Source organism: Cydia splendana, chromosome 11 (genome assembly GCF_910591565.1).
Source record: "Cydia splendana chromosome 11, ilCydSple1.2, whole genome shotgun sequence".
Classification (NCBI taxonomy): domain Eukaryota; kingdom Metazoa; phylum Arthropoda; class Insecta; order Lepidoptera; family Tortricidae; genus Cydia; species Cydia splendana.
Window position 1 is genome coordinate 1,235,189 of NC_085970.1, and position 15,296 is coordinate 1,250,484.

Genomic DNA, 15,296 nt, shown 5'->3' on the forward strand with positions numbered 1-15,296 from the left:
CAAGCCCGGTAGTTTTATAACCATTTTGGTCAATAAATATTGCAAAAATATGTATGAAGAGTTAAATAATTTAACAATACAATTATTGTATAGTAATAAATAACTCTTTCATATAAATAAGCCAGGCTTGCAATATCCAGTAGGTAAATACAAAAACACAATTAACAAAACACAAGCTTGTCACATGATGTATAAAATTGTCACATCACTTCGTTTCAACACAGAACAAGGTTATCGCTAAAGCTCACAATAATATATTATTCATATATGTGTAAGATATCTTTACCTTTGTAATATATTGAGACAAATATACTAATACCTGTACATACCGCACACCGCACCAGCACTACATATGTATTCAAACTATACACAAGCTAGTTACATGAAAGTTTTTAGTGTTTTATATAGCGTCAAGTAGAAAATTTGCCCATTTGAATGTCAAATACATAAACCTATTGTCAATGTTCAAGAACTTTAGATAAATATTTAGCTACTGAGAGATTTAGACATTTTTAATATTACGTGGATAAGTGTAAGTAAATATTTCCTACCTGAAATACATTGGAATCTATATGACTTGTTTGCATGTGTGCTTTGCTTGCTTTTTCACCTGTCTGAATGGTCTTGATTTTTCACCTCTAGAAATCTATCTAGTCTAGAATCTATCGCACTTCTCACCCATATGTTTCAAGAACCTTACCCTCAATTAGAATGTGTGCTAACATTAATATAATATACTTATACCAGAAAATGATAATTATTATGAAGTATCCTAAGTAAGTATTAATTTGTAATCCGGGCTACCGATTATAAACTATAAGTATTTGTCCGATGTTTTGACGAAAAACCGTGAACAGAAGGGTTCTAGGGCGAATTTTCAAACTCTGTAGTATGCTATTGGCTTCTACAGGATGCCTTATTCAAAAAGATTGAACTACTTATATACATTTTGAAAAAAAAAGCATTAGACTACCTAACGAAAATTTGGCTTAGGTATTGAAAGTCGGATAAAAATGTTTCGTGGTTGCGACAGGATGACGTAAAAAAATGTATTGATTGGCATATCTAAGGTATTTTAAAAGGCCATTAGATGATATTATTAGTAGATTTCAGTCGATATTTGGATATAAAAAAATTAAAACCTTATCTTGATTCGAATGTTAATAAATTGATGTACAGACAATGATTTTTTGATTACCTGAACACACAAAAAAATCAAATAAACGAATCGTTTGAACAAGTTTCAGATTATATAACCTTTATATGGTGTTGTCCCCTGTCGACAGAGCGTGGACTCTATCGAGGACGCCGGATCTTTCCACCTCAACTCGACGGAGACCACCAACAATGATCCTGAGTCTTCCAGCGAGATCGCTTTGGACGATAACAAACATCCGGTGAGTACTAGCCCACTTAGGATCCCACTGCCCTGCCCCCGCCAAGTCGAGCAAAACAAAGAGGCACGGCCGTAGGTACCATCCTTTTCTCGAAGCCATTCAGGCCATTTTCGACGTCCTGTAATTTGTTGGTTAACGTAATTATTCTTTATTTCTCAGGTCAGCAACGACGAATCGTGGACAGACGTGAACCTCAACGAAGACGGGGAGAGAGGTCCCGCCACCATTACTGGCAGGACGAGAGACCACGAGGGCAATATACATGAAGGTATGTGTGAATGGTTCTGCATACCTGGTAGTTAGTGGTACCTTTTATTACTCTCTGTCATTGTCTGAATAGTTCCAATGTCATTTTCAAAGTGCACGCGTTAATCGCTAAATATTTCTGTTGTGTCCTACTTTTGGACTTACTAAAATCAACCAATCAGGCCAATAGTTCGATTTTCTGAATAAGACTCTTACTTACTTCTGTATAAGTTGGTCCTTTGTGTTGCCTTTATTACCTCTGTCATGTGTCATCGTGTCTGAAGAATAGTTCCAAAGAGCTCGCGGTTATAATCGCAAAATATGCGTATTGTGTCTGTTTTTGCTGTTGTACTTACAAAAATCAACCAATCAGGCTTTCTGAATAAACCTTACTTATTTCTGTATACCTGGTTCCTTGTGATACCTTTTATTACTCTCCGCCATTGTCACAAAAGCTCCAAACAGGACGCGGTTATAATTGCGAAATAATTCTATTATGTGACTAAAATCAACCAATCAGGCGATGAGATACCTGAGAGACCTAACTATTTCTGTATACTTGGTACCTTGTGGTAGTTTTTATTGATTTCTGCTATTGTCTGAATACTAGTGAATTGTCTCTGAATATTTGTGTAGCGTAACTTTTTCTTCGCCATTCTAAAATTGTACATTGAGAATACTACTCTCAAGAGCTTCGCAGGCCTGGTATTTTGTGGTACATTTTATTACACCGTACCATTATCTGAAATCAAAACCCGGTATGTTGGTCGCCAAATATGTATCAATGGTGGTGCGTGTAACTCTTTTTTTGTTGGGTGTTTTGAAATCAATGAATTGTGTGACGGTATTTAAGATCCCCAGTAAAGCTCTTACAAAGATGATCTTTTCTGCAAGTCACGCAACTCACGCATCAAAAACCAATGCGAAGACTGCTTTAGTACTTGGTCAGCAGGCTTTCTTGTACTAGGCAAATTTAAGAGGACTTTACTGCGCATCGAAACCTGAGCTGAAAAGCTGAGGACGTCGCCAAGATAAACACTAAAATGAGCGATATACGCTAATATAAAACAAGATAAAACAGATATTATGCCAGGGCCCCAAGATTTATCTTTTGGGATTTCAACGTTTTAGGAATTCAACTTTGTGGTCCAGGCGGCTTAGCACGGTCGCGTTTTTATCCCTTGTCACCATGCCTGTCACGTTCTAACAAGTATGTAAGTGCGAAAGGGACGCGCATAGTGATAGTCGATAAAAATGGAACCGTGCTGAGCCCGCTGGAGGGATTTATCTTCTCAACATTTATTGCGTTCCTATGTTCTTGATTTTAAATTGTATTTATTAATTACAGACATTGAGAAATCCCTTCACGCGCGCAACAACGAGCATCATCATTTGCAGCGGCATCAGAACAGGAATCTGCAGGTTGCGCAAAGACATCTACATCCGGTACGTTCTTTATTTTGAAATAACCAACAGCATAAGCTGCCGTACAGCTGCGTTCGTGGCCCATCAAAATGGACTCGCCGGAAGACCAGCGCCGACTCTTGGGTCAGCATTATGCTGAGGCGAGCCCATTTCGTGGTAAACAATTTGTAATTATGTTTGTATTAAGCATTTAATTTTACTTTTGTATGTACACTAAGTTTATTACGAAAAATAAATGATTTATGATTTAAAAGTTACCAATCACCGTAATAATATTAGAGTAGTATATCACCTCTATCTCCACACTTTTACCAGAGATTTCTCACTGATTTATTAATATACTATTCAATCAAGTAAATTCCTTAAATGTTCTTCAGAATACTACGGGCAAAACGTTTTTAAATATTTCCAACATTTTCAGGACAACGAGACATTAGCCGGCCTAAACGCCATGAACGCCACAATGTCAGCGGACGGCGTATCGCGAGAAGCGTCTCTAACACACAAGTTGGAAACCGCATTAGGACCCGTCTGCCCACTACTACGGGAAATCATGTTGGACTTCGCGCCTTTCCTATCGAAGACGCTGGTTGGAAGTCATGGGCAAGAGCTGCTTATGGAGGGTAAAGGTATAAATTGTAAGCATGGTAGCTCTTTAGTGCTTCTGCTAACTTGGTCTGCTTCTGTGCCCTACTGTGGGAAATGATGTTGGACTTCGCACCTTTCTTGTGGAAGGTGCTGGTTAGAAGCCACGGTCAGGAGCTGCTTATGGAGGGAAAAGGTATAAGTTGTAAGCATGGTAGATCTTTAGTGCTTCTGCTAACTTGGTCTGCTTCTGTGCCCTACTGCGGGAAATGATGTAGTACTTCGCACCTTTCTTGTGGAAGGTGCTGGTTAGAAGCCACGGTCAGGAGCTGCTTATGGAGGGTAAAGGTATAAGTTGTAAGCATGGTAGCTCTTTAGTGCTTCTGCTAACTTGGTCGGCTTCTGTGCCCTACTGCGGGAAATGATGTAGTACTTCGCACCTTTCTTGTGGAAGTTGCTGGTTAGAAACCACGGTCAGGACCTGCTTATGGAGGGTAAAGGTATAAGTTGTAAGCATGGTAGCTCTTTCGTGCTTCCTGCTAACTTGGTCTGCTTCTGTGCCCTACTGCGGGAAATGATGTTGGACTTCGCACCTTTCTTGTGGAAGGTGCTGGTTGGAAGTCATGGACAAGATCTGCTTATGGAGGGTAAAGGTATAAGTTGTAAGCATGATGACTCTTTTGTGCTTCTGCTATTTTTTTTGATCAGTGATCACATTAAACTGAAGACCGCAGTGAGCACTTTCTGACTCCTACTCGGATCTTACTGGACTTTTATTTATCGAAGATTCTGGTTGAAAGACTGGTTGCCTGGTTGGTAAAGTTGTAAGGATGGAAGCTCTTTGGTACTTGTGCTATTAGTATCCTGTAACTTAGACAAGCGGTGTGCTTTTTTATTAGGTATGGTGACTTTTGTAAGAAAGCGGTTCTAACATTTTTAAATAATGTATGTATTTGCTTTGCTTTGTAATAATAAGAATTAATACAGTCAGGCGGGTGTGTAATGTTTAATTTAATTATAAAAAAACTATCATACATTTGTTATAACGCCATTTGATATATTATTATATGTTATAATGTAATTTTTATTATACGTTTCCTTTATTATATTGTGATTTCATCTAAACTGTCATTGATATAATGCTTAGTGTAATATAATTTACAAATAGTATATAGACATGTTTTATAATGACATTTGTTATATTATATTTTTGTATAACGTAATACTTCATACAATTTTATCAAGTATAAATACATATATTGTATAAAAAAATTTGTCATATTTAATTTACTGATAACGTAAAGTTTTACATACTCTTTATAACTAGTACGCAGCCCTACTGCTTTAGCTAGCTATTTTATTCTAGGGAGGTCGCAGTTCTAACCTAACCTAACCAATTTTTTCACGGTTTTCGTTCTACGGAGGGCCCAGTTCAAACCTAACCTAAACCACTTTTTTGCCAGAGTATTTTATTCTACGGAGGGTCAAAGTTCTAACCTAACCTAACCCTCCTTTTGTTAGGTGGTATTCGTTTGTGCGGAGTCACAATTCCAACCTAACCTAACCCATTTATGTCATGCAACTATTATGCCACGTAAATAATTATGTGTAGTCACTTGTTATAACAAATAATATGCTTTAGAGTATGTAATAATTATGACAATGTATATTAGACGAAGTGTAAAGATACCTTATGACCATTATACCAATAATAACATTATGTATACCGTTAATTAGGTATTACGGTAGTATGCCATTTATTACCTTATTCAAAATAACGATATATCAAACTATAATATATGAAAAGTAATTATAACAAATGTAATGCACCCCAGTCAGGCCAGCTATCTATGTTACTTTATTAGCGGAGTAATATTCCGCTACTTTTGCTTTTCTGAAGAAATGAATTTGAAATTTCTTTCACCCTATTTCAGGTCTCCAAACCTTCAAATCCAGCACATCAGTCGTCGAACTGGTCATGCTTCTATGCTCTCAAGAATGGCAGAACTCCCTCCAGAAGCACGCTGGCTTAGCCTTCATAGAATTAATTAATGAAGGAAGATTACTGTCGCACGCTATGAGGGATCACATCGTGAGGGTCGCGAATGAGGCGGAGTTTATATTGAACAGGATGAGGGCTGATGATGTCTTGAAGCATGCTGATTTTGAGGTGAGTTGTGCTAATATAACGGACTGCAAGATTTTGAGTTATATAACGGAATGCAAGATTTCGAAGGAGGAGGTTCTCAATTTATCGAGATTTTTTGTTTTTATTTATCGATTACGATTTGGAAAATTATCTTCTTGTTTGTAAGGGATACTTGAGCAGTTGGTCCCATTGTCTCCTGATGATGAGATCCTGGAGAAATGAAGTGAAATCTTCTTACAGTGAGGTTTTATAGTAAATCGTGCATTTTCTCTAAGAAAGTGACTGGAGTGAAATGCTGATGAAACCATAAAGTGAGGGAAATTGTTTTGTGATTTTTTTTTTTTTTTTTCTAAAAGTAAATTTCATAAGTTCATGTGGTTTGTCTAATTGTACCTTGTTGTTATTAATAATACCTAAAAAAAAATTGCACTTCCAGTCACTATGCGCCCGCACGAGCAGCGAGCGCGCCGACGAGGAGCGAACCTGCGAACGTCTCATCGCCGCCGCGCGCCGCCGCGACCACGCCGCCGCCGCGCGTCTACTCGACAAGCTGCGACATTCTCCAGGCGCCGGCAGTGCCGCGGCTGGGTATGTACCTTATACCTAACCATACTACTGCGATAGATGCACTATTTGCAGTCGCTCTGTACTTGTATGAACAGCGAAGGCGCCGACAGGGAGCGAACCTGCGAACGTCTAATCGCCGCCGCACGCCTGGGTTCGGGGTAGTCATTAACAAAACCCTACCACTGCGATAGATGCAAACCTAAAGGGTAGATGGAGATCTGGGATTAGGATTAGTCAGTATAGTTAGTCATCAATAACTCATGTAAGACTGGGTATCGAGTTTGTCGGCGTTAGTGCCTTATTTGCCTTAATCTCCTTTTCCAGAAGCACAAGTCAATTCTGGAAACTAGACTCATGGGAAGATGACGCTCGGCGCAGAAGACGATTGGTGCCCGACCCGCGCGGGCAGCGGCACGCCGCCGCCGCCTTGTCGCGCTCGCCCGCCGCGCCGCCGCCGAGCGACGCTATACTGCAGGTGGGTTATAATGTCCTAGTACTGTCACAGGTCATAGAAACTGGGTACATGGTTTGTGAGGCCAAAATCTTGACTACTAGAGACTCATAAAAATTAGCCTCAACCGAATACGGAACCTCCTCGTTCTATGAAATTAAAGTCGATTAAAAAGACATCCCTACCTTATCGAGGTTTCCCGCCGGGCCGCCGCCGAGCGAAGCCATATTACCAGTAAGCTAAATATAATATGATATGATTCAGTATAAACCTTTTCGGAGGAATACGCTGATAATTGGTATAGACCTGTGAAGACAGAGCTTAAAATAAGTCTTCCTGATACGAGTAGATTCAAGAGAAGACGTTGGGGTGCGTTCGAGTAGGGATACTAAAATGACTGTCCGATTGTAGCAATTTATCCGACCTACCGATAACGGCAATTCTAGTAAAACAATGGCACAAAAGGGTCGTTCTCTCATTTCGTGCAAATCGGTGATGTTCTCTCGATTTGTAAATTTTCTTTTAAATGGTAAATTTTTGGGTTTTCATGCATTGTGGATTCATTTATTGACACTTTTATGCTAAAGGCACCTTCGTAACCTTATTCCTTTTCATTTAATAAGACTGGTGGTAATGAACTACGCGCTGGTAATGAAATGGGCATGGATGGTAATTTTATCAGTGGACGTTAATGAAACAAACTTATCAAATCGCAATAAAAAAACTTTATTTAACGAAAATTAACATCGCTAATATAATTAACAACATTGAAATCACGTGTCTTAAACGCTGTGCAGACGATCAAGCCGACTTAACAAATACTCCGGCTTGACAATCGCGACTTATGATTTACCACCTAGCAAGGCCTGTTCACTTCCTAAGAAAGTTATGTCCCCAAATAATTGCGCATGTGTGCGCCTTAATCTTCTATGTGTGCGTTGGCCTCCGGGAAAAAGTTGCGAGTAATAAAAATAAAAACATTTTTCTACAGCAACATTGCTCCCAACTCTGATTTAAATTATCACGAATTTTATACAATATTAATCATAAAACGGAACTTAAAACGCTTAAAACTTAATTACATGCGATTAAGTTTTATAATGAATATTTGCTTCCAACTGTCTTTATCAATGTTCATAAAATATATGGAGGGTAGGTACGTCTACCCACCATAATAAAAAATATATTTGTCAATGACTCTGTCCAACTGCTGTGGTTAAAGTTCATAACGAAAATTTTATTTATTAACTCTTTAAATAATACATACAACGTGTACCGCTACGTACCACTTAAGACTGTAAGTCTGTACCTACATGGATTACAGCAATGCACATATAAAATGTGCTAAATGCGGAGCAACGGCTGTTGAAGCAGCCAGAGTGAAATTTACAACTTTAGTGGGTTCAGAAGGAACCGAGTCATAACGCATCTGGAAAGCGTATTAATTAACCGTGAAGAAATGTATGAATACAAGTTGGAAATCTGTGTAAAATGCCGTATGTAAAGTGTAGTGTATCTGTGTGTAAAGTGTAATAGGTAGGCATGCCTAATGTTATTTGTATAAAAGGTACTGAAAACTTTGTGAATGCGCTTTATTAATGTCTATTTTTTTATTAAGTTGCCAGTTGCCAGTTTTCAGTGTATATTTTTATATGTAAAACATTTTTTAATAAATAATATATATAATGTTATAAACATAAACATGCCTTTTATTTAAATCAATTGATAATACCACAAACAAGGGGTAATATTTGCATCTTGCATATATTTCGTGATATGAAGATAACAAATATGTTTATCAACAGAATTACTACCTACCAATACCCGCCAGGCTAAACCGGTTGTCAACTTTAGTTCCATTGGTACACAAAGACGGCGCCACTAGTATAAACGTATAAACGGTTGGGGACATTTTTTTGTATGGAGTTACCGTTCTTCTCCTAGTGAGTATTATATTCTTTGCCACCTAGCTTGTAGCGATTGTCAAGCACAATTTACGTGATTGAAGACGTATTTCGTATTGTTTATTTATTTAATGTTTACACAGCACTACATCAGTCTTGTCACCAACACACTGAGAAACAACATACTTTAATTTAAAATTAACATCCAAATACACTCGACTGCCAATCCATCCACCGCAGCTCCATAAACTCGCAAAATCTCAAGCAGTCATGAGTCAACAGGAGATGCACCAGGAGAAGCCTGAGGGTTATATTTCTAATGTCCGGTACAAAAAGTCTTACAAGCCTCAATCAGGGTCTCCACGAAAATCCCAACAAGCTAAAAGTAGTAGGCTTAAGTTGCGCCTCACCTCCAAAGAAATGAAGCCCAGGGTTCCTAAAATATATATTTTTTGGTAGTACATCTTAAGGAAATTCTTTTGGACCTTTTCCAATCAGTAGAATGTACGTTGACTCGTAATGGATCAAGGCTAATGCTGACGCCTCCAACTTGATTCTGACCAGAACATTGTAAAAAACTTTTATGGGGCAAGGGTCATGGAATTCTCTGACGTTGCGAGTGACAAAGCCTAATCTACTGAAGCTACAGTACCAAGTGCTTTGATGTGGTCGTGAAATGTTAGCCGCGTATCGAATATGACCGCAAGATCCTTTACTGAGACGAATCTTGTTATTACAAGAGTCTATTGATCCAATTCTATTGGCTCAGGTCCAAGAAAATATTGTACATGTGTAGGAAATAGGGCTCGATTAAAACTACACACTTGACACTTAGCCGCATTGAATGTCAGTTTATTATCCCGACTCCATTGGAACAGAGATGAAACATCCTCCTGTAGCAACTTACAATCCTCCTCCTTCTCAACTCAATATACCAATTTAATATCGTCGGCTTAGAGTAGACAACAAGCGTTATGGATAACCAAGGGCAGGTCATTGACCATTATTCCAAATAGGAAAGGCCCCAAGATTGAATCTTGGGTGTCACCAGAACGAGTATGGTACGGATCTGGTACGAAGTGGCCATGCTAGTCGTTGCGTACTGCGGTTGATCTCGCAGATAACTGGCAAAAATGTTAAGCAAATGTGGATTGAACCCAATAGCGTCTAGTTTGTGTAGGAATACATCGATACCCACACGATTGAAGGCTTTTCGGAAATCATAATACAGGACGTCTACCAGGATACCCATATCCAGATGCTCTGAGATGGTGTCAACCAAGGTCAGGTTAGTTTCCACAGACCGTTTCGCTCTGAAACCATGCTGAGTGTTGCACAGGAATAATGGTTGCACTTGTTTTGACAACGTGCCATGGAGTATGGACTCAAACAGCTTTGCTAAAGCTGAAAGAAAAGAATACCTTGACTTTGGGATCGGTCTTACCCGTGGAATCTTCCAATGGTGAAGATATGTACTTGTGGAGAGTAGGTACCAGATTAAGCATGGAGTGTATTGGTCCATTAAAATACTCTAAACACCCCTTTAAGATATATGCAGGTACCTAAGTAGTCTGGACCAACAGCATAGAAGCCCGAAAAACTTACTTTGGTGTTAAGACCCCTTGCATTTTGGTAAATTAGATCCAGTGAAGGTTTCGAATCAGGATTCCGAACTAAGTATTACTGGTTGGTTTTTATCTGACTCCCATTGACGTTGGATTTACGAAATGACCACGATTATCGGGAGTAAATAGTTGGAAAAAAACATGATTCATACATTGTCGAGGGTACTCCTATTTTGAAAGTCTTGGAGTCCCCTTTGAGCTTAAGTTCGTCTACAGATATGCCCGTATGTCCTCCGATCCTCACGCTACATTCCACAGATGGATGAACTTGCGATGGTCCACCGCCCTGAGAAGGTTTTTACACCGCTTTTTACTGCTGGTATCAGTTTTCTGAGATTTATCACGCACGGATTGGGAATTATCGCTTTTGACGGCGGAGGCAATATTATTGCTTATTGGCCTGTGTTTATGTTCTGCCTTTTATTCCAAACATTTGCCCCGTTCTCTACCTTATCGTCGACAGGTATCAGATGATTCCAACTCACTTGGTGTCTTAGTAACGTGTCAAATTTCTTAGCACAGTCCTTGAGTGCGGTCTGGGGCCCGTTTCTCAAAAGCTTGTAATTTGTAATACAAGCGGATGTCACTTTTTGACAGCCTTTGTTAGAAAGGGACTTCCACTTGTATTACAAGTTACAAGCTTTTGAGAAACGGGCCCCTGGTATTATATGTAGAGCGGACGGTTATGTCAATCTACTGCGCTCTAGTCCAAGTAATCCAAAAATCACCAGTTGGGCTCCCCTATATATTATTACATACAGTTTTAAATGCTTATACCAACATTCTATTTATAATAACTTAACCCTCTTTCCATTAAATGCACTGCCTCAATTACATTATCATTACCTTCTAAATTCGTTCATTACCTTCCCTGGCATAATTGGAAGGAAAAGAAATGAATGAAACAGATATGAATGAAGTTTTGGAGGTTTTCGTCGCCTAGGTCGGTTGATATCAGACCTTGATTTCGCAGAATAAGCCACCCGAAAGGCATCCCTAAAACACATCAATTAGGTATAATTTTAATAATGTATAATTGGTACTTAGTGTATAAATCACTAGATGGCGATGAAGATTTATCTGAACCACACTCCTTCCCGACACGAGAGAACGTAGGTATTTTCGTCAAAAGCAACATACGGACGACCGCTGCGGTAGCACGCGGCCAACTGACTGACGAACAATGTGTTATATCCGCGGGAAGTGCTATATACCCTTGCTATATAGCAAAATATAGCTAATCCATTTCTCGCGTCGGTAATGAAGGAATTGCTTGGACCATACACTTATAAGGCTGTAGAGTTTTATTGTTAATTTCTTAGCGTATAATATTATACGATATAAAACATAACTAAATTACTTGTTTACTGAACCAACAACAAGTTTTCTATTTTTAGTATCTTAAGGTTCAAATGGAGGTCAAAGTTATAACTTCACGCATTACATGCAGAGAGGAATGAAAATAGGGGGGGTTAATTGTAAATATAAAGAAAATAACCACCTTTTTAGAATTGTTCATCGCGGGCCTATATACTTTAGGTCCTATGTTACAACCTTGCATTAACAGATATTCGAAAACACCATCACATTTTTGGCAAATTGCAAATAATACCGATTTGCACGAAATGCGAGAATGACCCAAAAGCAGAATTGAATAACTACCTAGTAAATTGGCCAATTGGTCGGAATACTCGGAATCTATTGGAGCTATTGAAAGGATTGGTAAGTAAAGCTGACGAAATATAAAGTGAGCCGATCTTGTTCAAACTTGTTCGAGAGATCGGCTCACTTTATATTTCGTCAACCTTACCTGATCTATGAGAACAAATCTGGGGAAAGCAGATCTGGGGGCCTACCGCGAACCACGTTCGACGTGGTGCCACCCTGTCACACTTACGTACAAATTTACAAGTGCGACAGGGAGGGAACACGTGGAACGTGGTTCGCGCCGTTCGCGGTAGGCCTCAGTCAGATACCTATGTTTTGCGCGCTCAATCAACAGAATCGACAGAACAATTCATAACAATGCAATTGGTGATTTGGAGTCATATCTATTAGTAAATAAAAGAAAGGCACGCTGCTCTTATAACTAGTTAGGTTATGTTATCTTAGTACGAACATCCCTTATAATAACCCTTTTCGGAGTAAAAACGAGGGGTAGGTTATGTTATCTTAGTACCAACATCCCTTACAACAACCCTTTTCGGAGAAAAACGAGGGGTAAGTTGGTGTAATCTGCGAAGACAAAAGAAAAGACATACCTTTAAAAGAACATAAGGTGGAAGGAGGTGGTTTCTGTCGCGAAGACGGCATCTTCATATGGATCATGCTGCTTTGGTAGTTATATGGAATAGAATAGAATAGAAGATGCTTTATTCAAAAACGCTTAATTTAAACTTAACTAATAACACTGACATAGATTGGTTATAAAGCGTTTCTGAAATGGTCTCCACTCAGCATCATGTCCCCGACGCTAGTCTTCCGTGGAGACCCTTTCGAGAGAGCGAAACTATAAGCTATACAAATTAAATATAATACTACAGCTATACAATTTAAATATAATTTTAGTTAAATTATTAAAACTATTGATCCACAATAAAACTGTAAAAACTATTGACCCGTATATAGTAACAGTCATGGGCCATATTTAACCCTTTTCCCACGCGAAAAACTTAGTGAACGTGGATTTTTTTTGGGGTTTTCTTCATGGGGTTGATTTCCTCATGATTAAGGGAAATTACATGATATCTCGATTTTTTATCAGTAGGTATAAAAAACTCACGGTGCATTTCGCCACGCCATGACAGGTTTCCATTTCATGGCTTAACGGGGCACTTGGTAAATGGCCGATAAGCAGAAAACATGTCTGAACTGAGAGCTATAATACGCTACGCCGCGCCGTTTGTCCTGGTACAAATATGGAGCAACTTACAAATTTTTCCCACGCGTACTTACGAGTAACTTTGCGCTAAACTTGCGCATTGTGCATATTTTTTTTCTTTTTTGTGGTTTTCGTCATCTCGCTTGACACAATACAGCATGATGTTATACTACTAGTAGGTTATAGTGCCTTGGTACGTATGGGAATCAACATTTAATCCGATAGACTTATATAACCCGGGGCAAGAAGAAAGACGGTTACTATAAGGTGATCCCTAAAAATAGGACAAAAAATAAAGCCTCCCTTAAGTTCGATAATAGGCTAGCCTCCGCCTTGGCGGTGAAACCCTTATACTACGGACAGGTTATGCGTTCCTAGTACCAATGTAGATCAAATTTAACCCTTTTCCCACGAACTTTGCGCAAAATGCACATCCTGTCCGCATTTTTTTTTTTGATTTTGAATGGGTTGTGGCGTCACAAATAGGAAACCACATTTAACGAGTTAAATCCATGTTTTTCACCTATTGCGGTGTCCCTCTTGTCAGTTACTTAGGACGCTCTTTAGATGGATATAAAGGGTACCATCATCACCAGTGCGAACTTGGAATTCATAAGTAAAATAGACCTTAGTGCGAATACATAAAGTTCACCAAAGGTAAGAATGTTTTCGGCTAGTTTCAGTCTCAAAAACTAAAAAATTCTGTCTATCTTTACCTAAACTCTCCCTTATATTCATTTATTGTTGCAAACTCTACTCATGTGCAATCTCTATCATCTTTCCGCACTGGTAATTGACAATTCTTAAACCTTTGCAATGATAAGGTCCACCGATGGTTAAAAACCTAAAACCTCCCTTTTTCTACCTGCATTTCTAATAAATAAATAAAATGTGCTTTCAGGCAACGGAGGAGCTCCACGCCCGCATCGCGGCGGGTGGCGCGGGGCGGGGGGCACAACTGCCAACGCCGGCGGCCGCTGAACTCCTTGATGATGCTGAACTCCTGGTGGATGACAGGGAAATCGATGCCGATCTTACCGGTAAGATCTTATTTTTTGTTGTCCTTTTCTGACTCTACTTATAAAAGTCATCAAGTCCTCAAACATAAAAGTTTGATAAAAGTAAATCTTAACTTTTTTTGTTGCCTAAGAATACTTTGATAAAATATGGACCACTTGATAGCACGCAGTGTATGTAGAAGGGTTTTTCGCCTTTGCAATTTTGGCAATGTAAACGTCGAGGTGACGTCGAGTGACATCAACCAGGCTACCATGACAATCATGGAGATTTTGACAGATAACAAGATATTACGGGTTTTAAGACGAAACGGGAGCTGAGTTTTAAATATTTTAGGTAAATATACCCGTCTCGCTAACGGAAGCGGCACCTAAAAGTAGTGCGATAAGGACAAGGCGAAAAATCCTGCGTAAAAATCTCAAAAATTGAGGTTTCGTACTCCTCTGTTTCCTCCTCCAAAACTTAACCAATCGTAACCAAATTTGGAAATCTAAGTAATTATGAAATTATCTGTGTCGGACCGTTTTGCTTTTTTGGCTAATTGATATCAGTTTTGAATGCCACGCCTCTCATTGCGGCATAGTCAATTAGGCCATTTTGGCCATTTTTGAAGGGCTCTAGCGCCTTAAAAAACAAAAATATCAAAAAAAGCAAAACGGTCCGACACAGATATTGACAATATTAACCTGTGTTGAAAAAATCATTGCTCTAGCTTCAAAAACCACGGAGGAAAACGAGGAGTACGTTTGTAAGGAGAAATGACCACTCCTGGCTCCAATTTCACCACGGTGACAGGTGCGACAATTGTAAAATATCACTGTTGCTGACGTCACAGGCATCCATGGGCTACGGTTACCGCTTACCATCGGGCGGGCCGTATTCCTGTTTGCCACCATCATCGTATTATTAAAAAAAACTTTATTATATCGGAAAAAAACAGATATTTCTCTTGCTAAGTTTATGACAATTGTCACAAGAAACACTACAATTGTCACGAAATTCCGACATATAACTCATTACCTGTCAAGAATTACCTACAATTCTTCTAA

The 15,296-nt window shown here is 39.0% G+C and overlaps 1 protein-coding gene across 1 annotated transcript in view; it reads left to right on the plus strand.

Moving 5' to 3' along the window:
- Nucleotides 1-15,296, plus strand: part of LOC134795192 (neurobeachin-like) — an 868,575-nt gene that overhangs the window by 645,410 nt on the left and 207,869 nt on the right. The window contains exons 31-38 of the mRNA XM_063767022.1: nucleotides 1,287-1,397; nucleotides 1,557-1,665; nucleotides 2,992-3,089; nucleotides 3,490-3,697; nucleotides 5,588-5,823; nucleotides 6,239-6,390; nucleotides 6,694-6,844; nucleotides 14,132-14,270. Of these exons, the coding sequence (XP_063623092.1) occupies nucleotides 1,287-1,397; nucleotides 1,557-1,665; nucleotides 2,992-3,089; nucleotides 3,490-3,697; nucleotides 5,588-5,823; nucleotides 6,239-6,390; nucleotides 6,694-6,844; nucleotides 14,132-14,270 (1,204 nt within the window). The remainder of the gene's footprint in view (nucleotides 1-1,286; nucleotides 1,398-1,556; nucleotides 1,666-2,991; nucleotides 3,090-3,489; nucleotides 3,698-5,587; nucleotides 5,824-6,238; nucleotides 6,391-6,693; nucleotides 6,845-14,131; nucleotides 14,271-15,296) is intronic.